Source organism: Salvelinus sp. IW2-2015, unplaced genomic scaffold (genome assembly GCF_002910315.2).
Source record: "Salvelinus sp. IW2-2015 unplaced genomic scaffold, ASM291031v2 Un_scaffold1267, whole genome shotgun sequence".
In the NCBI taxonomy this organism is placed as follows: Eukaryota; Metazoa; Chordata; class Actinopteri; order Salmoniformes; family Salmonidae; genus Salvelinus; species Salvelinus sp. IW2-2015.
This window is the reverse complement of record NW_019942809.1, coordinates 208,201-232,879: the sequence shown is the minus strand read 5'-3', so window position 1 is coordinate 232,879 and position 24,679 is coordinate 208,201. Positions and strand designations below refer to the sequence as shown.

The window sequence follows — 24,679 nt, the reverse complement described above, 5'->3', positions numbered from 1 at the left end:
TCTCAAACAATTTGTGCAGTACTGCGGTCGGCTTTGAACTTGTGGCTTCAATGAGAAGGGGGCAGTTCTTCTCCCTCGATCTGAAACAGCAATTCTCCTTGACTTCTAATTCCACTCTGAGACTGTGAATTCAGGTCCCTCACTCCATCTAGTGGAAGAAGGCCTTACATCTCAGTGTTTCACAATCATTATTGACAATTCACAGAAGTAAGATAGAATGGATTGAATATAAGGGGTGAGAAGTGGAGAAATCATTTGGAGTGAAATTCTAACAAATATTGAAATGTTGTAACGTAACTAAACGTATCTAACCTAAGTAGGTTGATATAGGTACTATTCCATTCGCTGGACTACATGTAGCCTATTAGAGGTTGAAATTAGTATCCTGATGAACCTGATAACAAATTACTCAACTGTGCAGTGAATCATTTGCTTTCCATAAAGACATGTATTTAATCCATGTGATTGTATGCTGTTGATTGTATCCAAATTGCAATTTCTCATCAGTGTGATCCCCTAAAAACCGAGCTGAGTTGTATGTTAGAATCCTTACAAATTCCTTTTCAAAAATTATACCAACAATTCATGAGCTATGGCTCTCATAGAATGTTATTTCAAAGCTTAATTGAATACCTACTATAATAAACCAAGCTTTAAAAAGTGCAATTATAATATTTATGTATTTTTGTAAATAAGATGGAAATACCAGTATAAAAGGCATGAATAAAAGGAGCCATTTACAGCTGTTTATTCTTGTCTAGAGAGCTTTGCACAGGACTAACATGAATGTTTTCACTGTGTTGTTTTAACATTCAATAACATACAATAGCAAGTATTATGATTTAAATAGTGGTGTGCAAAGCCATTGATCATAGAATGATTTAGAACATCTTATATCTATTATATTTATTATCTTATTTCTTTCTGTCCAGGTGTCCAAGACAGACCCCTCACCTAAGAGGAGATGCCCACCATGATCCTGTTCAGTGTTGTGTTTGCTCTGAGAGTAAGAACATAATTTTTATTTTATTTTCCATAAATAGCGTCTCTTTCCTCTTGAATATAATTACTGTCATGTCAATAATATTCATCTTAATTGATGAATAAGTGCTAATACTCAGGTTTGGTTAGCTAAATGTTTCCACATTATGTGCTTATTTTACAAACACCACATTCATTGTGATAAATACATTTTCTCTAATTAAATAAATAAATGCTGGTTATTTGGGTGGGTGAGGCCAGGTCAGGGAGAGTGCTTTCCCCGAAAAGGATGGGTCTCTTGGGGTGATAACATTCCAGCATGGGGTCTATCTGTGGTGGAAAGGAGGGTGAGAGCTGGGCGGGGGAGTGGCTCTGTTTAATCACTCTACCCAGCATGCACTACCCTTCCCTGGCATGACTGGGTAGGTGATCAAATACTTATGTCATGCAATAAAATGCTAATTAATTACTTAAAAATCATACAATGTGATTTTCTGGATTTTAGATTTTAGATGTTTTAGATTCCGTCTCTCACAGTTGAAGTGTACCTATGATAAAAATTACAGACCTCTACATGCTTTGTAAGTAGGAAAACCTGCAAAATCGGCAGTGTATCAAATACTTGTTCTCCCCACTGTATAATTGCACTTTTTAAAGCTTGGTTTATTACAGTAGGTATTCAATTAAGCTTTGAAATAACATTCTATGAGAGCCATAGCTCATGAATTGTTGGTATAATTTTTGAAAAGGGCCATTTTGTAAGGATTCTAACATACAGCTCAGGCTCGGTTTTTAGGGGATCACACTGATGAGAAATTGCCATTTGGATACAATCAACAGCATACAATTCACATGGCTTAAATACATGTCTTTATGGAAAGCAAATGATTCACTGCATCAGTTGAGTAATTTGTTATCAGGTTCATCAGGACACTAATTTCAACCCTCTAATAGGCTACATGTAGTCCAGCGAATGGAATAGTACCTATCATCAACCTACTTAGGTTAGATACGTTTWAGTTACGTTACAAACATTTCAATATTTGTTTAGAATTTCACTCCAAATTATTTCTCCACTCCTCACCCCTTATATTCAACCATTCTATCTTACTTCAGTGAATTGTCAAATAATTATTGTGAAACACTGAGATGTAAGGCACTTCTTCCACTAGATGGAGCGAGGGACCTGAATTCACAGTCTCAGAGTGGAATTAGAAGGAGAATTGCTGTTTCAGATCGAGRGGAGAAGAACTGCCCCCTCTCATTGAAGCCACGAAGTTCAAAGCCGACCGCAGTACTGCACRAATTGTTTGCAGAAAATAGTGATTGGGAAAATGTAGTGATTGGGAAAATGTCAATCTTCGTGGTCAATCTTCGTGTAAATAAATGAAAATATTCTAAGACAAGCATGGTACCAATAATTGCTTCTATTACACCAGATGTATGTCCTTGAACTGATTATTTTAAAACCGAAAGGTTGCTGGTTCCAATCCCCGAACTAGGTAAAAAAATCTGTCAATGTGCCTTTGAGCAAGGCACTTAACCCTAGCTGCTCCTGTAAATCGCTCTGCAGAAGAGCATCTACTGAAAGACTAATGAAAGCCTGCAGTACCCCAGGAGGGCTTCAACTTGATATAATCATTGAGAGGGGGCAGCACTGAGCTAGCCTGCAATGTCACTTTCTGGAGTAGCTCAAACTGCGCATGTTATGTATCCATGAGACGCCATATTAACCGACTTCCTTGGCTTCAAATGTGCTATTGAGTCTTCACAAAGGGATGAATTGTGTCACGTGACTGATGGCTTTGTCCATCCATTCATATACAGTCATTGTTCAGATCTCACGGTACTGCTGGACTGACTGACAGAGATTCTCCCTTGGTGAATGTGTATTTATGCTCAGGCCATCACAAATTCACAAAAAAGTATCTTACCTGAATGGTGTGAGGATGCTGGAGGAGGGTGGGGTGCCCAACGAAACGCACATTGTCTATCTTCAGCTCAAACTTCTTCCCACACATATCAGACTTGGTGGCCAAGATAGTGGCGAGGATGATGTCAGAGAACCTTATTGGAGAAAGAGAGGAGAAAAAGACCTAAGTAAACCAGCTGAGAGTAGAGCAGGAAGGGAGGAGAGCAACAAGATATCTGAGAAAGTGCCAATTATATCTAATTCGGTTTCATTGTCTTTGTTTTATTATTTAGTCCATCAACCTATAATGGTAGCCATAGTGTTTCTATGGATAGGAGGGTTAGGTTAATCACATGGATCAGCCTACAACCTGATTGATGGATCACAGTTTGAAAGGAGCTGGTATAAATAGTACTTGGAGAGGAGAGACGACAGTGAATAAGCCCCCTCTGGCAGAGAATGTGAGGGCTTTGTAAAAGGGAGGTGACAGACTCATGCTTGTTTACATAGCTCATGCTGCAGGCCGGCCCCATCATCAAATACAAATTATATAATCATTATTAGATGGTATTATTCCACCAGAAAACCCGAAAAGGGACAGATTCTAATCCAATCTTAATCATGGCTATGTTTTTGTTCTGAGAAATAAGTGAGGATATTATTATGGCTCTGCTTGGTTTAGCCATGTAGAAGAAGTCTATGTATCCAGAATTGATTTCCCAACAATCAAATATCATCAGATGAAGTGGATTCCGATGCTAAATTAACTGAAGAATCTACGTTGCTGGTTTTGGAGCAATCATTTAACAAGACTTAATTGAAATGCAGGATTTACCAAGATAGACCAGTGAATCATTTCATCTGTAATAATTCAACAGGAATTTCAGAGATTAAGGTTGGCGTAGGTATATATATGTACACACACAGGATATATATTTATATATATATATGCAAGACAAAACAGGAAGGAAGGAGTGGATAAAGACAAGGGTGTTCTAAACAAAGGAAAGGTGGTTTTAGAATGATTTGGTCTTACCCTGCTACCAACTGTTCATCAGTTAGTGGAGTTTGTTCTCTGAAATGGGAATAGGGCCATAAAAAGAAAAGAAACCGCAAACAAAAGAAAAAAATGCAGCAGACAATTGGACAGAATGCATAACAGACGGACATCACAAACAAAGCTAAACAAGGTTACCACTTCAGAGTGACTTTAATAAATATTTAAAAGAAAATTGATCTCATTTTTGTACCAAAGACTTGATTACGGAAAATGTTGTGACACTTCACGATGCATTGCTCTTGTTCTGGAGTACAAATGCTATAATTAACCCAGTAACAATGTTATGAACATGTTATTACAAAGTAATTTAGCATTTGCTTTGTAATTGCATAGTAGTCAACATTAGATTTTGTGGTTAGTGGACTCAACTCCATTAACATGCAACAACAAAGCAATAACTAAGTAACAACAAGTTACTAGAGTAATTACCATGTTAATATCATAGATGGGTTGAAATAGGTAAAGAGTAGGCCAAACTTGATGTAAATAGGCCTGTAGCTTTTATTTGAGTAACTATCAATTGTAGGCATSTGTATTTTTGTTAAATTCTTCCTTTTAAATTAAATGAGTGACTGAAATTTTCATTTAAAAAAAATCTGTATCTTGTGGCCACTATTTTGCATGCCGGCCATTTCTTATTATCTGAATGTCACTTGAAAATGAAAACGCAAACACTTTAAAAGCCCACATGTTAAACAAAAGGCACTTATGTAACAAGGTTAAAAAGCTCATGTAATTCTCAATTTATTTGACATACATATAGAGTGACTTTCATAATCAMATATTCCAAAYAACAGATAWGGGGTGTATTGCCATGAACCMATGCTGTAATATCACARACAMATTTRCAAGARGGCACAAATACAACYCTAGCCSTCTTGGGTGAACKMGAGCCAATAGGRCCCTAGCCAACACACATSCCGCMATTGTTTTAATCAAATGTTGACTAATTTTGTTCTGATATGAACATATCCTAAACTTGACTGGTTAACAAAACGTATGATGAATATGCTGAAGCCTGTCACACTGGTGCAGTGTCACACAGTCCCCTACCCCATTCATAAATGCTAACTACTTTAGCACATATTGATGACAGTATATTCCGACTAGGGCAGTTTTGTTGAGAGCCCCAACACTTGCTCTAAACATTAACAAGCATTGCCTGAGGTACTATATTGGAAACATAAGGAATGTATCTTTCATATCAGTGAGAAATACTTTTTTATGTTTTATTAAAGTTACTACACACCTTTATAGGGTTAGTGTTCCCACATGGCCATATCTCCATGTTACAGAGCTTGTTGATGGAAGACATTGGCCGCCACCTGTGACAATTGTCTATCTAGCGTGCTCCGAACACCTGTGTGTAAGCTAACTGAGGAGGAAGTGTAGTTCATAAACTGGGCGCACACAAAGTGTATGGATCTGTGTAAAACTACTAAAGTAAGTGTAATGTAACGACCCTGGGTTTATAAGCGCGGAAATCGACTCTGCTGCACGAGCATGCTTTTGCGGCACAGTCGATAGCGCGCCGGACCTCGGGCTAGAAGGTCGAGGGTTCGAGACCTGCTCCCTGCTGTTTCATTACACTGGTGTCAGAAGTGATCGGACCTTGCATCCATGACAGTGCGTGTGCTGGCCGGTGAGCGCGTTCCTGTAAGACGTAGAGTCGCAAGCTAGCGCGAGGACGCGCTCTTGAAAGGAGGGAGTAGTGTAACGACCCTGGGTTTATAAGCGCGGAAATCGACTCTGCCGCACGAGCATGCTTTTGCGGCACAGTCGATAGCGCGCCGGACCTCGGGCTAGGGGGTCGAGGGTTCGAGACCTGCTCCCTGCTGTTTCATTACAGTATCTTTTTTATTTGAACGATTATTTCTCACTGACATGAAAGATAGGGGGCATATCAGCATACGTTTCGAAAACCGCTTCGAAAGCGATGATTATTGACATTTTTAAACCTTAAAACACAGCATCGGAATTGTAGTTTACACCAAGCCAAATGCGGGCGAATGTAATGGCTGAAAATCCTACATAATGAGAAGGGTTTTCGAAAGCTAACAGTCCCCATTCAAAGGGATGTTGTTTATTTCGTGATATAGGCCTAAACATGGAAACAATATGTAGGTGACATAATATGATGACCAATACCTTGAATCTCCATCTGGGTCTTCAAGAACATCTCCTGTAGTGTTCAATGCATATGGACTTCGCTGTTTTGCTATTGGGCAAAGACATCAGATTAGAAAATTGTTTACCAAATCTTACATATCACATCACATAGCAAGCTAACGTCACACACACAGTAAGGACTACTTACTCGTGAATGATGATGTGCAATCTGCAACCCGTTGAAATGGGTACCTAAAGAGCAATTTGTTCCCTCGGCTACCCGAAGTAACCAAAATTACACTGATAGGGCTTGTCTTTTCACCACATTTGAAGAACCTATTTTCAGACTGTTTATACATAGATTTTCGCTCGCCTTGTAAATCAAATGAAGATGAATGAACGTACATATTTCAACGTCGAGTTAACAAATTGTTTGTCAATTAATATTTAACATTACTGTAGCTAGTCACATGGTTATAAGAAACCTAGCTACCAGTTGCCAGACTTTCCAACAATTATCAAATATAGCTAGCTCCGAGCTAACTAGCTTATGCTAGCTAAGAAATGTTGAGGGTTAATGTTAGCTATCGCAGCACCATTAGTTACATTAATTAACTACTTAACAACACTAGGTAATATACTGGTGACAATATATTTGAATACTTATATAATTCCGTTATCTGCTAGATGTGTTGTTGTTTCTCTRCTCCAGCTCAACGCTGCCTGCCAATGTTTTGTGTTACACTGATATGTGATGTAGACCGTATAAATAGTTCCGCTAGTGGGGTGGGAGATTATAGTGACTATGTCTGATTAGCGGTCGATTCTAAAACAAATACCCTGTTGTAAAACTCGCATTTTACCAGTTAACATCATCACTGTTATTTTTCATATTCAATCGCAATGCGACTGTACTGTAGCCTCGCGAGCCAGCATGATCACGTGAGGCTAATACAACTGGAAAGCATAGAGCAGGTGTACGTTATCTCCTCGAGAACCAAATAAAACATCAAATCAAATCAAATTTCATTGGTCACATACACATATTTAGCAGATGTTATTGCGGGTGCAGCGAAATGTTTGTTTTCCTAGCTCCAACAGTCCATTGGTATCTAACAATTCACGACAATATACAAATCTAAAAAATAATGGAATGGAATTAAGAAATATATAAATATTAGGATGAGCAATGTTGATCAATTGACTAAAATACAGTAGAATAAAATACAGTATATACATATGAGATGAGTAAAGCAATATGTAAACATTATTAAAGTGACTAGTGTCCCAATATTAAAGTGGCCAGTGATTCCATGTCTATGTATATAGGGTAGAAGCCTCTAAGGTGCAGGGTTTAGTAACCGGGTGGTAGCCAGCTAGTGATGGCTATTTAACAGTCTGATAGTCTTGAGATAGAAGCTGTTTTTCAGTCTCTCGGTCCCAGCTTTGATGCACCTGTACTGACCTCGCCTTCTTTTTTTTCTTTCTTTATTTTATAAATTTTATCCCCTTTTCTCCCCAATTTTCGTTGTATCCAATCGCTAGTAATTACTATCTTGTCTCATCGCTACAACTCCTGTACGGGCTCGGGAGAGACGAAGGTCGAAAGCCACGCGTCCTCCGAAGCACAACCCAACCAAGCCGCACTGCTTCTTAACACAGCGCGCCTCCAACCCGGAAGCCAGTCGCACCAATGTGTCGGAGGAAACACCGTGCACCTGGCCCCCTTGGTTAGCGCGCACTGCGCCCGKCCCGCCACAGGAGTCGCTGGAGCGCGATGAGACAWGRATATCCCTACCGGCCAAACMCTCCCTWACCCGGACGACGCTAGCCCAATTGTGCGTCGCCCCACGGACCTCCCGGTCGTGGCCGGCTGCGACAGAGCCTGGGCGCGAACCCAGAGACTCTGGTGGCGCAGCTAGCACTGCGATGCAGTGATACTGACCTCGCCTTCTGGGTGATAGCGGGGTGAACAGGCCGTGGCTCAGGTGGTTGATGTCCTTGATGATATTTTTGGCCTTCCTATGACATCGGGTGCAGTAGGTGTCCTGGAGGGCAGGCAGTGTGCCTCCAGTGATGCGTTGGGCAGACCGCATCACCCTCTGGAGAGCCCTGCGGTTGCGGGCGGTGCAGTTGCCATACCAGGCGGTGATACAGCTCGACAGTTTGCTCTCAATTGTGCATCTGCAAAATTTTCTGAGGGTATTAGGAGCCAAGCCACATTTCTTCAGCCTGTTGAGGTTGAAGAGGTGCTGTTGCGCCTTCTTCACCAAACTGTCTGTGTGGGAGGACCATTTCAGCTTGTCAGTGATGTGTACGCAGAGGAACTTGAAGCTTTCCACCTTCTCCACTGTGGTCCCATCAATGTGGATCGGGGCGTGCTTCCTCTGCTGTTTCCTGAAGTCCACAGTCAGCTCCTTCRTTTCGTTGAGGTTATTTTCCTGKCACCACGCTGCCAGGGCCCTCATCTCCTCCCTTAATTATTGTTGGTAATCTGTTGTCGTCTGCAAACTTGATGATTGAGTTGGAGGCATGCGTGGCCACGCAGTCATGAGTGAACAGGGAGTACAGGAGGGGTCTGAGCACGCACCCTTGTGGTGCCCCTGTGTTGAGGATCAGCAAAGTGGAGGTGTTGTTTCCTACCTTCACCCCCTGGAGGCGGCCCGTCAGGAAGTCCAGCACCCAGTTGCACAGGGCGGAGTTCAGACCCAGGGCCCTGAGCTTAATGATGAGCTTGGAGCGTACTATGGTGTTGAGCTATTGTCAATGAACAGCATTCTGACATAGGCAATCCTCTTGTCCAGATGGGATAGGGCAGTGGCAGTGTGCAGTGTGATGGCTATTTCATCGTCTGTGGATCTATTGGGCCGGTAAGCAAATTGAAGTGGGTCTAGGGTGTCAGGTAAGGTAGAGGTCATATGATCCTCATCTAATCTCTCAAAGCACTTCATGTGAGTGCTAAGAGGCGATAGTCATTTAGTTCAGTTACCTTTGCTTTCTTGGGTACAGAAACAATGGTGGACATCTTGAAGCAATTGGGGACAGCAGACTGGGATAGGGAGAGATTGAATATGTCCGTAAACATTCAATCCAGCTGGTCTGCGCATGCTCTGAGGACGTGTCTAGGGATGCCGTCTGGGCCGGCAGCCTTGCGAGGGTTAACATGCTTAAATGTCTTACTCACGTCGGCCACGGAGAAAGAGAGCCCACAGTCCTTGGTAGCGGGCTGCGTCGGTGGCACTGTGTTATCCTCAAAGCGGGCGAAGAAGGTGTTTAGCTTGTCCAGAAGCAGGACGTCGGTGTCCGCGACATGGCTGGTTTTCCCTTTGTAGTGCATGATTGTCTGTAGACCCTGCCATATACAGTATGTCTCGTGTCTGAGCCGTTGAATTACGACTCCACTTTGTCTCTATACTGATGTTTTGACTGTTTAATTGCCTTATGGAGGGAATAACTACACTTTTTGTATTCGGCCATATTCCCAGTCACCTTGCCATGGTTAAATGGGATGGTTCGCRCTTTCAGTTTAGCACGAATGCTGCCATCAATCCATGGTTTCTGGTTCGGGCAGGTTTTAATAGTCACAGTGGGTACAACATCTCCTATACACTTCCTGATAAACTCAGTCACCGTATCAGTGTATTCGTCTATGTTGTTCTTGGAGGCTAATCGGAACATATCCCAGTCCGTGTAATCAAAACAATCTTGAAGCGTGGATTCCGATTTGTCAGACCAGCGTTGAATAGTCCTGAGCACGGGTACTTCCTGTTTGAGTTTCTGCCTATAAAAAGGGAGGCGCAAAATGGAGTCGTGATCAGATTTGCCAAAGCGAGGGCGGGGGAGGGCCTTGTAGGCATCCCGGACGTTGGAGTAGCAGTGGTCGAGTGTTTTAGCAGCGCGAGTACTACAGTCAATATGTTGATAGAACTTCGGTAACGTTTTTCTCAAATTTGCTTTGTTAAAATCCCCAGCTACAATAAATGCGGCCTCAGGATATGTGGTTTCCAGTTTGCATAAAGTCCAGTGAAGTTCTTTGAGGGCCATCGTGGTATTGGCTTGAGGGGGAATATACACGGCTGTGACTATAACCGAAGAGAATTCTCTTGGGAGGTAATACGCTCGGCATTTGATTGTGAGTTATTCTAGGTCGGTTGAACTAAAGGACTTGAGTTCCTGTATGTTATCACAATCATACCATGAGTAGTTAATCATGAAACATACACCCCCGCCCTTCTTCCCAGAGAGATATTTATTCCATTTCAAATTTCCACTCACGCAGCACTCCAGACCCTAGAACTGAGCATTTTTTTGTTCATTTTTTATTTGACCTTTATTTAACTATTCAAGTCAGTTAAGAACAAATTCTTATTTACAATGATGGCCTAAGAGCAGTGCTTTGTTCAGGGGCAGAATGACAGATTTTTACTTTGTCAGCTCGGGGATTCAATCTAGCAACCTTTCAGTTACTGTCACTACGCTCTAACCACTAGGCTACCTGCCGCCCAGCATGAGTAAAACCCTTTGCTTGATACTGTTATTCATAATAAAAGTCGACATTAGAATCCAGTTTACTTTTAACCACCTCTGAGCGGATTTATCTAAAAAGCTCTAATGCGCCTAAAGTCGTTTTCCATTGCTTTGTTGCCGTTATATCAGTTCTAGCATGTCTCAATAATGACCAATCTACACTGAACAAAAATAGAAATGCAACATGTAAAGTGTTGGTCATGAGCTGAATGTTTCATGAGCTGAAATAAAAAATCTCAGAAATGTTCCATTCGCACAAAAATTGAATTTCTCTCAAATGTTGTGCACAAATTTGTTTTGTGCACAACCCAACCAAGCAGTGCGGCTTGGTTGGRTTGTGCTTCGGAGGACGCATGGCTTTCGACCTTCGTCTCTCCCGAGCCCGTACGGGAGTTGTAGCGATGAGACAAGATAGTAATTACTAGCGATTGGATACCACGAAAATTGGGGAGAAAATGGGAGAAAATTTTTAAGAAAAAAAAAGAAATGCATCTGCGTATTTATTTGATGTTTTAACTGGTTGGCAGCACGCCTCAACAATTAGGTAGCCTAGCTAACGTTAGGGGGGAGTAAAGCAGTTTTCAATTGCCTTTGTACTTTGTTTTAGGTATGTGCAGAGTACCATCGCATCACAAACCAGCAACTCCGGGATTCGTTTTATTCCATGTTGATCAACACACAGAACACTTGCTCGCCCTATCCAGAGAAGCAGGGAAAGACTGGAAGAAATGGACAGAAGATAGCTGCCATTCGGGAATATGTACAGCCAGGTATACAAATTAAATCAGTAAGCAAAATGTAAAGCAAATGATTGGATTGAAATGTTACATTTTAAGATCAGTGATGCCCTTACACAGATATATAGTTTGTTTGTAATGTTTCTCTGGAGCAACCACACGATGTGAACACAGATCGAACTGTTGTCCTCAGATGTCTTCCAGCAATACTCCAAGAGGATGACTCTGGAGTGTTCACAACTTGCACGGTGTGTTGTGTTTGTGTGTGAGGTTCAAATATTCTTTGACCCAAAATAAAGGAGGGGAGAAACTACTTGTGTGTCTTCATAAGAGTTTATTGTGACATGATAATCACATTTGCATGTTCTTTCTCAGGAGGGAACATCCCAAGACCCTGCAGCCATCGAGACCAGCAGCCATTATCTGTCATTGACGACGATGCAGATGTAGCTGCTGTGCCATTCCATCCAGGAAGAGTCTACGTGGTCCTTGAGGAGAACGTGGTTATGAAGGATTTCCGGTGCTGGCCTAATGSACTTGTATGTTTGTACGGGCTAATGTACTCACTCCAACATGGATACCCGAATTGCACGAAGAACACGTTTGGGTTTATACAAAAAGTGTTGTTAAACTTGGATGGAGACAGAATGAAGCCAAAGGTCCTTGCTTTGAAAAATCAACTGTAAAATACCAACACCAAAAACATTTATGGCGCTAAACAGTTACGTTACGTTATCGTAACGTAAATAGTTACGTTATCCTATAAGGAAAAGAGATTTAGGGATAAAAAAAAATGTAAACAACTGAAGACGACTAAATGTTTTGTAGGCAAATGCCAACAAAAATGTCTACCTGCATTTGATTTGATCTGTGCCTTTAGTCAAACCGGTCACAGAAATGAGAAAGTCATGCAATACTATTGGCCTTTAGTCTTAACATGTACAGAGATACAAGAGTAACTTCAGTTGGTGTAGAGTTTAATTGCTAGTGTTTCTGTTTGGGAAAACTGAACATGGGCATTGTGAAGTTACCTTACAAATCCTTGTATATAGGAAGCTTTAGAGGCATTGGCCACAAATCTCACATTGCTGACGTCATCATATGAAAAATGGCGGAGGTCCCAGAGGATGAAAATGGATAGGGAATCTTCATGGAGTTGTAAGGAGAGGTCGTTTGCATACCTGTGTAGTGTTGTGGACCGGTACATATTAGAATGTTGGGGAAACAACGTTCGCACACATTGTCTACTTGCATTTAGAACGTTTATATGTCAGTTTAATGATTTGGCGTGACACCTTAGTCAGGAATGAAGGTTTAGGACCGAAACATTGCGTGCATAAGTCAATTTTATAATCTGCAAGTATTACTTTGTTTTGTAAACATAATGGAGTTAAAATTGTCGTGGAGGAAGAAATGTAAATTGTCAAGATTAATCTTCATTTTAAACAGTTGAATGCAGTKAAGTTGTTAGACTGTGAAATGGATGTCGCACATCACTACCTAATTTTTATTTAAAATTTTAAATTGAATGGAAGCTACCACATCAGTTGAAAGTGTTAATTGGAGAAGGGTCATTATACTGTGCTTATGTTTTAATAGTTAAGTTGTTGATGGGGAATGTTGCAGTGTTACACAGTATTGAATTGATTGAAAATTGGAGGTTTGTTATCGGAGTCTTTTAAAAGTTCTGTTCAAATGAGCCATGCTGTACAGAAATGGCATTCATCTATTGATGGATGCTAAAATAGATTAATCATGTTTGGTGCATTCATGTAATTAGACATGTGTTTCTGAAGACGCAGTGTTTTAAAGAAAATGTCATTTTATAAAAAATAAACTGTTATAAAGCTAACTTGCTTTAGACAAGTTGACTGAAAGAAAGAACTTAGATTTTAAGAGTAGTCTTTGACTTAAAATGTTGAAGTGCAGCTGGTTTCCACAAATTATTTGAGTTACTTAACAAAAAATATCAAGTTTCACACAGTAACAAATATTGTGCCCTGTTTACTTTAAAAAATGTAGGTAACTATTTGCATCAGCCTTTTAAGTATAATATACACTTCACTTTTAGTGCATTACAAATTCAAATATATTAAGTGCAAACAACTAACAGGATCTCAAAAATTCCTTTCATTCAACTTAATTTCATCAGGTTCAGAATGTTTTTGGTTTGTTTGACCTGCTCAAGTGRTTCAAGTCCCAGAACTAATGTTAAGTTTGATATACTTAATGTAATCAGTTACAGAACTAATATTGTAAGTTTAATTTGCTGAATTTACTCAGTATCATAATTGATATTCTATGTTTAATCTACAAATGTTTTTTGCTCAGTTACTTATGGTATTCAGGTTAGTAACATGTATTTAAATTGGGTTCCTACTACTCAAATATACTCTATACTTAATATACTCTATACAAATATACTCTATACAACTATACTTAAAAAGCTGATGCAAATAGTTACCTCAATATACTTGGAAAAATTTACTAAAAAGTATTATTTCTATACAAGGGAATATGCAAGAAGAAACAACAGTGTTCAACTTCAAACTTCAGCTTTATTTTGAATGAAGGTTTTCTTCAAACTTCAATCTCAAATTGCCCCTTAAACCCTACTCCTTTAGCATTTTTGTAGAGCTCATTATTTAGTAATCTGTAAGAATTCTGGGTATAACGACACCTTGCCTCCTTAGGTAAAGTTACATCCAGATAGCTTGCACCTGACTACAAATCATTTCAGATCTTCACAATTGCATTAAGTTTAGGTGATAGTTTGGGATTAGCACTTTGACCTCACATCTTGTACAGTTTGGAAAGAATTCTCTGGTGGTCTGTGTACCCCTTAACAACAAAGCGATATTTTAACAGAAACGTAAATTAATTATATATCTTAGTCTTTACACAAAGCACAATATGAACTTTAGCTCAAATACAACCTCATTCAAACTGTTTTAGATTCATCAAAACCTACAATGCACATATTGTTACAAAATATATGCCAAAACGGCCACACGGTCCCGTGTGGCTCAGTTGGTAGAGCATGGCGCTTGCAACGCCAGGGTTGTGGGTTCATTCCCCACGGGGGGACCAGGATGAATATGTATGAACTTTCCAATTTGTAAGTCGCTCTGGATAAGAGCGTCTGCTAAATGACTTAAATGTAAAAAAAAATGTCCCTTAAACCTGACTCCATAAGCACTAGTGAAGCCCATATGGCAGCCCAGCCTCACATTCAATTCGCGCATATATGTACCAAATGTATTTCAGCAGATTTCGTGCATTTTTGTGTGGTTCAATTCGTTCGAAAATACACACACATGGACATATTATTTTGACAGCTATAAGCATTCTGGGTATAACTCCACCTTGCCCTCTTAGGTGAAGTTACATCCAGATAGCTTGGACCTGACTACAAATCATCTCAGAAATTCACTAGTGCATATGGAGTAAGTTTTAAAACAAAGCTGTTTTTTTAAACAGGAATTGACAATGTCTCGTATGACATCACCTGAAAAAGAGCATAATGTAAACTGTAGATCCTATACCACCTAGCAACTAGCTTTTCAGCTATCTTGCTACTTACTAAAACGTTTTGTATTGAATCAACTATAAATTGTTGCCCATTTGGGATCATGTGACACTTTAAGTTTGAGTAGAGCCAGCTCTAACGTTGTAAGTAACTGTACTCTAGAATACTAGTGCAGCGGGTTTCCACAAAACTTTTGATTAATGATAACTAATAAGGGTTTACAGTGTAGCCGCCCTTCATTCACACAATAGTCCATGACCCTAAACCACCCGTTCCCCATCAGGCAATGCCCATCTCTATATTGCCTAAATATTGATATTATGGATTTTGTGGTGGAACTTTCCCCAGAAATGTCTACCCCTCCAATCCTAACCCTAATGTTGTTTGTACAAATACGAATACAGCAGCATGTTTCGATGTCTTTATTTTCTCTCAGGCAGGGATGTCAGAACACAATCACTTGTCTGGGGTGCATTTAGAAGTACCGACTGCCCATKGCKGCKACAACCACTTTCATGAACTTCTGCCAGGTTGCCTGGATTTCAGGAGTGAAAGAGGCTCCGAACTTGGCGGCCATGACAATTGTGAGGACGTCAGCCAACACCTGTAGACAAAAAAAAAACAAAGAAGAAAGATGTTGCATTAGACCGTCGATTTTGTTTTACCTTTGGAATTAGACGTATTATTCTGAATGTTATACGTGTAGCCTAAAACATATTGCGCAAGACAAAAGGCCTACCCTGAAATTTTCAGGGTCGACGAAGAGTTTGTTGGCGTGGGTCTCGCTCAGTGACTTGTATGTAGCCAAGATGTTGCCCATGTTCTTCACAGCTTTATCCAGAGCTCCACACACGACCTTGCCGTGAGCAGCAACTTTGGGGTTGCCCATGATTGCTGCGGGAGTGGACACATCTCCGAAAGAGCCGAAATAACGCTGAGTCCAGGGATAGACGATCAGGACTCTGTCATTGCAAGAACACCGAAATATGTGAATTATTTCCAAATGTATTTCAATTATATGCCTAATTAATACTGTAACATGCTCCATTCAAACTTAACAATATCAACTCAATATTAATAGTAATGATAGATAACAGGACAAGTATAATAGTGTTATAATTACTCATGATCATCTCCACTATAAGCTATATTAAATGATATATTTGAATGAGGCTGAAKCCATGACCTACCTTGCCAGAGCCAGTGGTCCGACCTCATTGATATCTACTTTGCCCCAGACAGCACTGATGGTGCTCTTCTCGGCGTCTGTCCAGTCAACCATGTTGTCAGTGTTTGTTTTTCGGTTTTGCAACAAGATTGAACAATTAATGTCTTGTGTAGGGAGACACTTTGCCTGCAACTTATATTTATGAGTGCTCTCCGCCCACTGGAGGCGGCGCATATGATTGGCTCTGGCAAAGATCAGTATTGGCCAAGTGAGCGCTTCAGCTCTCGAATTTGATGTTATTGAGAATTCAGTTTCAAAATCCAATAATTGATCTGTTAAAAACAACAGTAAATGCTAATTTATTAGCTGTTGCAGAATCAATTATGTAGGTTAGATCCTAAAATCTGAAATCATATGTAATTAGGCCTATACAGTTTTATCTAGATTACCAACGTTTCMAAATTCGTATGATCCCCAGCTAAACCGTTTTGTTGATCCAACTGACGCAAGATTATGGCAAAACTATTCTAAATATCTTCATTGCAGGGTGTAAGGCAATTCAAATAAACGTTTCTAAAGGGATGCAATCACTTTAATTAAATGTTTTAATGAGTTTTGATAATTTGATAATTCAAGCTAATTCAATTTGGCAGTTTCTTATCTAGGGCAATATTATGCCTTCCTTTTTTATCGAGGGATTCAGACCGATCCGCCCATTTTAAGTGATTAATTTCAAGACATTACATATGATAAGCAGGAATGTCCTGTATTATTTGCAGACATGTCCTCGCATGACTTCTGACTTTTTTTCCGATCATCATTCGAAGTCCAATCAACCTTATAATTGGGGATCATATCGAACTTTAATTGAACAAATGTCCAATATGTCACCTTGAATAAATATTCTCCAATTAAATGGAGATCTTTGAAGGTGGATTTGATTTGTRCAATTTAATTTACTATGTGCATCGTAATTTTAAATAGCTAATTAACTAGTTAACTCATTTTTCTATTTTGGCAAAAGCAGCTTTAGAATTAGCCTATTGGAAATATATGATTGATTATACAGAAATATTTCGTTTTATGCAACGAAATAAATAAGAATTATTATTATGTATTATTATTATTATATTTATATTTATCAATCAAACAAATTGTAAAATTGTTGACAGCTCTGGTACAATTTATTTTCCATACATTGTTTCACAGTACAGTCAGAAGACGAAAACATAGGCAAAAATGTTTCAGAAAAACGTTAATAATGTATATTATTACAAACATAGCCCTCKGACATCTTATGGAAGGGCCTAATATAGAAATTCTGACTTAACATTTGATAAAAGCCAAGATAACGGATCTTACTCTTGGATTTTGACCAAGATGGTTGCAGTGTAGGGGGAGTGTACCCTAGTAGCTGGGCGTGTCTGCCACTCTACTGTAATATAAAGGGACCTAGTTGTATAGGCAGTCATCTTCAGATCATTTCTTGTAGATTTAATACAGGCCAATCAAAAGTAGCAAAATGAGTCTGACAGCTAAGGACAAATCTGTGGTCAAGGCCTTCTGGGGCAAGATTAGTGGAAAGGCAGATGTCATCGGCGCTGAGGCTTTGGGAAGGTAAGCCTTCTTAATGAAAGAATTATGAGACTGGTTGTGTTTAAACTGATGACAGCGGCATATTGCCTGCCCTGACCAAGCACTTTAACATACAATAAGTAAACTACTTTGATTACATTGTAGACATAAGACGAGAGGAGTAGGACACGCATAATGCTTAAAAGTTAAGGATTCTAAATACGCCTAAAATGGTACACAAACTCATTTTTACAGGATGCTGACCGCTTACCCCCAGACTAAGACCTACTTCTCCCACTGGGCTGACCTGAGCCCCGGCTCTGCCCCAGTCAAGAAGCATGGAGGCGTCATCATGGGTGCAATTGGTAATGCYGTCGGAGTGATCGACGACCTCGTCGGAGGACTGAGTGCTCTCAGCGATCTGCACGCCTTCGAACTGCGCGTTGACCCTGGAAACTTCAAGGTTKGCCCCCAGATAACTTATTATCTTTATATATATCAATCTCAACTTCAACTCTAAGTATGTTGCTGGCTTAATTCGTCAATATTAACTTTTAAAATATACTTTTCAGATTCTGTCCCACAACATCCTTGTCACCCTGGCTATTCACTTCCCTGGGGATTTCACTCCCGAAGTGCACATTGCTGTGGATAAATTCCTTGCAGCCTTGTCCGCTGCCCTGGCTGACAAATACAGATAGATTGGAGTGCAGTTCCTGCTCTGTTGTTATCATAATAAAATAAACGGGCAATGAATTACGTTATTTTCTGTGTTTGTGTCCTTATTCCACCACATTTCACCATCAAGGTCATATTTGAATGTTGGCAATACAACAGGCTAAATAATGTAGATTCAAACATTTAAAACAATGGAATGACAAAGGAATGAAGACATTATAAAAAAATGGTGCTTTAGGCCCGCAATGCGCTATGTTGTTTCCCATCATTTTGGCTAGCCTATCTAATACGTGTAACATTTATTTTGATGAATGTGGAGTAGTTGCTGAATGGGATACTACTAGAGACAGCAKAGGCACAATGAAAACCTCGAGATGGATAATATTTATTTCACATAAATTTGAAATATTTAATTAGGATTCTTTTGAGTATTTTGTCACTTGTACTGGGGTAAAATCAACGTGTAATTTGTAACAAGATACTTCAGAGAATGGTATTTACTATTTTCAATGCAGTGAATTTGGTCCAAAATTGGGAAGTGGACTCGACATTGAAAGCGAACACGTTATTTGCGCTCATTCTGAAAGTCCTGTGTACTGCTGGCGTTTGGTGACTTAGTTAGGTTGTTTTCTTTAAAAAAGAGCAGTGTTGGGTTGTTGATGCTGGGTTATTGGTGCTGGGTTACTTAGATTTCTAAAATGGGTGGTTCGAGCCTTGAATGCTGATTGGCTGACAGCCGTGGTATATCAGACCCTATACCACGTGTATGACAAAACWTTTATTTTTACTGCTCTAATTACGTTGGTAACCAGTTTATAATAGCAATAAGGCACCTTGGGGTTTGTGGTTTGTGGTATATGGCCAATATACCACGGCCCCGTGTGGCTCAGTTGGTAGAGCATGGCGCTTGCAACGCCAGGGTTGTGGGTTCATTCCCCACGGGGGACCAGGATGAATATGTATGAACTTTCCAATTTGTAAGTCGCTCTCGTCTGCTAAATGACTTAAATGTAATGTAAATGCCAAGGGCTGTATCCAGGCACTCCGCATTGCATAAGAACAGCCCTTAGACCTCGGGCCTTATTGCTTAAATTACCCAGTGGGTCAGATCAGAAGATTGGAGACGTAGTTTAGGGGTGTGGCTTTCAGTTAATTATGTTTAGCCACCATGAGAGTTAATGTCATTCTTGTTAATCTGTTCTGTTGTATAGTTATCACATGTTAAGGTTGAACATTCACTTTTTTGTATCTTCGATGTGGCTTAGAGAGTGTATGAGTTCCCTAAAAGCCTATGCAAATCCCATTGTTGGGATAAATACCACCTTATTATAATATGTAATGCATAATCTGAATATTCTAGAATAATGTTTAAAATGCAAACATTTTAAAAACTCTTAAATATAACTAAATGTAATCTAAAATGTAATCTACATAATCSCCAAAATTAATGATTTATCATGAGAGGGTCATAAACAATAGTAATACTGCATACTCCAAGAAATGTTAAAATCTCCCCTTTCTGGCAGAAATAGTTATAAATTGCTGAGGTGTAGTCACTTTTGAGGACACAAGCAAAAATAGGAAATATTTATATGATGTATTTCCTATTCAACAAAACTGCATGAATAAGACTTCAAATTACTTATATGCTTTCTAAATATAGTATAATCAAATTATAAAATGACTAACTATGAAATTTCACCTTCCTTATTACTGTAAAATACATATTTGTATGTACAGTGTTAGAGAAAATTTGCATATTTTCTAAAGGTCTCTCTTGATCCAAATGTCTTCCCCCATTGCTGTAAATGTCTCACAGAACTCTTCCTGAACTAACTAGGAATTCGCCTTTCATCTCATTTTAATCTGGTCCATCTATGACAAACAGAAAGTGGTTTTCGTTTGAAATATATTAATTATTTTRGATTACTGTCTATCAATCGATCTCTGAATGTGCTACAGCGACGAGACCACTGTATCATGTTGCTTTATGATGTAAGGATTCCAGGCATATGCGTTGTTAGTTGTTAGTGGCTGTGACATAGTGTTCAGCCAGGAGTTGATGGACAGTGAATTGATGCAATAAATAATATACAGTATATAGGCCTATATTAAATTTTTTACCCTCCAATTCCGTTATATCCAATTGGTATTTGCAGTCTTGTCCCATTGCTGCAAATCCAATACGTACTCGGGCGAGGTAAAGGTCGAGAGCCATGCGAACCCGGATCTGTAGTGACGCCTCTAGCACTGTGCTGTGCCTTAGACCGCTGCGCCACTCGCGAGGACGCAATAATTCTTACAGCACTATTTTGTATTTTATCGAATTTGTTTGAATATAGCTCTGCATCAGTTGCCCTCGTTTTGCAAGACGGCGCGATSTGTCACATTGCTGTGGATAAATCCGACGATGGTGAGGGCAAGGCTCCAAAATCATCTTTTAAATGGATTGTGTTAGGCTACTCAATTAATGTGTTGAAAATAATTTCACATGATTGGGGTATGACGTTTAAAATGTTGCTAAAAAGACTGACTTAAATGGGTTTTTAGGTAAAAGCATTTGTTGACAGTGGATTTCAGTCATTCTAAGGAAATACATATTTAAATATCTAAAACAAAGAAAATACTATTTAAATATACTGTAGTTATCATATTACAATTAGAAAACATTATGTGATGGTCGGCAGGTAGCCTAGTGGATAAGAGTGTTGTTAACCGAAAGGTCGTGTGTGCCATTGAGCAGGACACTTAACTCTGAATTAGCAGACTCTCTGGATAAGAGCATCTGCTAAATGTAAAACATGTGATCATCTGCCCACGTTTTAGGAAATAATTTATTTTCAAACTTGAAGATGTGTAGGCTAGGCGATGTACATCGCTTATTTGAATCCACTGAGGGCCTAACTAGAACCCAATTGCCATCAGGAAAATTGTAGGAGAGCGTTTTCCATCGAAAAACAACACTTCAAAAAGATAAACGCTTTTAAATAGATTTTATTATTTTCAATATGTGTAGCTATGGCACAGCTTCCAGCCTAACAGACTGGAGTTGGAGTGTCATCTCTCTTCCATATTGATGCTGTCGAGTGATGCTCTAGTGGTACTGTCTGCCAAGAGCGGACACAACCACAGCCAGGAACTTCTGGAAGGCTTCCTGAATATCAGCACTGAAAGCGGTGGGACCGAGCTTGGCGGCCACGCACACGGTGATGCAGTCGGCGAGGAGCTGTGGAGAGGGGACCGTAAAGGAACCAGATGGAGAATGTAATATTGGAATAAGCTTTACATCGGCTCATAAGTCTATTTAATTCACAAGACTATTTATTTTTGTATTTTGTTTCAGTTTGCTAAAGTGTAATACTCACCCTGAAGTTGTCGGGATCCACGTGCAGTTTCTCGGAGTGCATCACACTCAGTGCAGYATAGGTGTTCTTGATGTCATCCAGGTTCTGCACAGCTCTGTCCAGTCCGTGCATCACGGTCTTTCCGTGCTTGGCCACGGCGGGGTTACCCATGATGGCAGCGGGTGTGGACAGGTTGCCGAAGGTGCTGAAGTGTCTCTGAGTCCATGGAGACACGATCAGAAGTCTAAAAATGAATACAACAGGCATTACAATTATACTTAACAATCAATATGGTCTGTATCGCACCAATGGTGAACACCGCGATTTCCTACTACGCAATTAGTGCTAAATAACCTAGGTAGCCTATTATCGTGTTATTATTTAATGATTTCTACATAAATATTATAAGAATGTACCTGGCCAGGGCCTGGGGTCCGATCTCATCCACGCTGATCTTTCCCCACAGGCCTACGATGGCACTGCGCTCAGCATCTGTCCAGTCGACCATGTTGACGTTTGTTTGTTGATTTCCGTTTGTACTTGCAAAATGTTACAAGAGATCCCTGAGCTTTTTGTCTCATGGGACGTCCAATTTATTGATGTTCAGTATCTCCGCCCTGAACAGAACACAGAACATGATTGGATGAATGTCTTGGGGGGGGCAAGGTCCTCGAGTGTGGCACATATCGGCATTGTGCCAACCTCATCCCACCTTTAAAGATAATGCTTGGTCATTTAGGCGTTGCCAAATTCTAATTATTACGGATGGAATTATCAAGCCATGGTTAGCCTTCATCGGTATTTTTGTCAGAATTTAGTTATTGACATAGTCTTGTTCTGTTYAATGTTCTCTACATACTGCAAATAGTAGTTAATACCCCAATTCATATTGTTAAGTTCAAAATAATATCTGACACCATTCAAACCAATGAAGGTTCGGAAACTTTATGCCAATTATCTCAGTGTAGAACCTTATTTGGCCCTAAATTCTATTTGAATGTATCGTTGTAATATTCACATTTAATTGCAATATTATCTTTATAAAATGATCATTATTGATGTAAGTGGTTATTTAGGGTCTCATTTAAAATTWAAAAAAAWGCCTAGATTGGGAGTAAACTATTAAAGGAAGAGCATGACTCAAATTGTTTTATCTTAATATTCAGAAGGCCCCACCCATTTGATAGTTCCATATTTCTGGTCTTTTTGAATGATTATCTAAATGTCAGTTGGTGAAAAGTCGTTTTATCTGCCTTCATCAGGGGAATTACATGATGGGTTCTAACTGGACACTATTCAATGTGGATATCAGCCTATTTACTTCAATGAAACCACAGCATTTTGTTTAACCCCACTGAAATACAATGCGCGTAGCCTATATATTATTATAATGTTTAGTGATAGGCATAGGGTACGCTTTTTAACCGAAACAAAACCTTTCCGATTATCAGGCATATAATTTGTCTCAGTATTTATGTGTTAACTGTGAATATTGACTACATAGGCCAAATGGGATATAAGCCAACACGTCTTGATTTGGTTGCTAGTTGCCAATCCAATCACGTTGCAACTATTTGTCAGTGTTGGGGAAGCTACTCTGAAAATATAGTTTACCAAGCTAGCAATTACTTCACACTGGAAGAAATTAAGCTACTCTAAAGCTACCCGTAAGAAAAATATAAAGTTACTATGGAAAAGAAGTTCACTATCCAAACAACTTCGTGAAAAATGATCATATGTGAATCTGAAATGTAATAGAGTAAAAATTGTAAGTCAGAGAACTTTGGGGTAAAATGTTGACAGTGTGTATTTTAGCCTATTAGCAGAAAAACGATGTTTCAAGTCAGAATTAGGCAGGTCTAATGCACCAAAAAGTAAATGATTGCCTACTTCATCCATATTTTATTTTATTTTGCAAAAAAAGTAGTGTGTAGTTCCAGTAGTTAGCTGATACATGGGGGGGAAAGTAGTGTGTAGTTCCAGTAGTTAGCTGATACGTGGGGGAAAAAGTAGTTAACTACTGAAAACCCTAGTTAGATTTCAATGTAGTTCAAGTACCACCAAGCTACTGCAAAATGCAGTTAAATTACTAGTTGAATTACATGCAGTCCACTACTCCCCAACACTGCCTTGTGTACAGAATCACATAGCCTATACTCTGCAATATTAGACCGTATGACTAAACCTTAACTGTAAAGAAAATATTGAGGTATTAAGTGTTTCAAAGACACTTTGTTATTCAATCTATATGAAATAAATACATACAATGTTATGACAGCATTTTTACAAACGAAATCGATTATGTGCAAATGTCATATTTTGGGCATTATACGAATTGGCTCAGTTCCATAACATGTAAAAAAAATAAAAAAATAAAAAAATAATCTTGTCTTGGAAAAATGCCCAATCAGAGGAGGAGCCGAGATTATATCGGGGTGTGCCTTCTCTCTTGCCTCAATAAAAACAGCCTCTGAAAAGTGTAAGCTCACACGCTTCTTTTCTCAGCATCTTCATTTAAGTGGATAAMCGGACAAGACAGCTATGAGTCTCTCAGCCAAGGACAAAGCCAACGTGAAGGCCATCTGGGGCAAAATCCTCCCTAAATCCGATGAGATTGGAGAACAGGCTCTTTCCAGGTAATTACATAACGATGTATGATAAATTATAGACTATAACACGTATTCCAGTTATTAACACATAATTCCTCAGTCAATTATAATGGAAACTATGAATGCGTAGCCTATCTCAGCAAAAATATGGACGCGATCCCAGACCGTGTGAATGATTATTTAAGATGAATTTTGTCTCACATCATTTCTAATGTCCACGACAGGATGCTTGTCGTCTACCCCCAGACCAAGGCCTACTTCTCCCACTGGGCTTCCGTGGCCCCCGGTTCCGCTCCAGTGAAGAAGCACGGCATCACCATCATGAATCAGATCGATGAATGTGTTGGCAACTTGGACGACCTTTTTGGTTTCTTGACCAAGCTCAGTGAACTGCACGCCACCAAGCTGAGGGTGGACCCCACCAACTTCAAGGTAAGAGAAAAAGACACA

At 39.6% G+C, this 24,679-nt stretch overlaps 5 protein-coding genes and 1 pseudogene across 5 annotated transcripts in view; 2 read left to right on the top strand and 4 right to left on the bottom strand.

Annotated features, from left to right (window-relative positions):
• The window catches only part of nprl3 (NPR3-like, GATOR1 complex subunit), a 14,475-nt gene extending 7,653 nt beyond the window's left edge, over window positions 1-6,822 (bottom strand). Inside the window, exons 1-3 of the mRNA XM_070438896.1 lie at window positions 6,271-6,822; window positions 6,102-6,171; window positions 2,927-3,048 (exon numbers count right to left, since the gene is read on the bottom strand). Coding sequence (XP_070294997.1) covers window positions 2,927-3,048; window positions 6,102-6,171; window positions 6,271-6,469 — 391 coding nt within the window. The 5' untranslated portion in view covers window positions 6,470-6,822. The remainder of the gene's footprint in view (window positions 1-2,926; window positions 3,049-6,101; window positions 6,172-6,270) is intronic.
• The window catches only part of LOC112070243 (KN motif and ankyrin repeat domain-containing protein 2), a 147,961-nt gene continuing 124,785 nt past the window's right edge, over window positions 1,504-24,679 (bottom strand). Inside the window, exon 13 of the transcript XR_011475542.1 lies at window positions 1,504-1,615. The gene's annotated coding sequence lies outside the window, so the exon portion shown is untranslated. The remainder of the gene's footprint in view (window positions 1,616-24,679) is intronic.
• Window positions 15,264-16,203, bottom strand: LOC112070249 (hemoglobin subunit beta-1-like). Its single transcript, XM_024137669.2, has 3 exons — window positions 16,046-16,203; window positions 15,595-15,817; window positions 15,264-15,459 (listed from the first exon to the last, which is right to left on the bottom strand). Exons 1-3 carry the CDS (start codon window positions 16,135-16,137, stop codon window positions 15,331-15,333), a joined length of 444 nt encoding a protein of 147 aa, XP_023993437.1. The 5' UTR covers window positions 16,138-16,203; the 3' UTR covers window positions 15,264-15,330.
• Window positions 17,488-18,362, top strand: LOC112070253 (hemoglobin subunit alpha-like). Its single transcript, XM_024137673.2, has 3 exons — window positions 17,488-17,640; window positions 17,854-18,061; window positions 18,171-18,362. The coding sequence occupies exons 1-3, from the start codon at window positions 17,546-17,548 to the stop codon at window positions 18,297-18,299; spliced, it is 432 nt and encodes a 143-aa protein (XP_023993441.1). The 5' UTR covers window positions 17,488-17,545; the 3' UTR covers window positions 18,300-18,362.
• Window positions 21,253-22,202, bottom strand: LOC112070256 (hemoglobin subunit beta). The gene is made up of 3 exons (XM_024137675.2): window positions 22,037-22,202; window positions 21,642-21,864; window positions 21,253-21,502 (listed from the first exon to the last, which is right to left on the bottom strand). The coding sequence occupies exons 1-3, from the start codon at window positions 22,126-22,128 to the stop codon at window positions 21,371-21,373; spliced, it is 447 nt and encodes a 148-aa protein (XP_023993443.1). The 5' UTR covers window positions 22,129-22,202; the 3' UTR covers window positions 21,253-21,370.
• LOC112070254 (hemoglobin subunit beta-like) overlaps window positions 24,099-24,679 on the top strand; it is a 7,227-nt pseudogene continuing 6,646 nt past the window's right edge.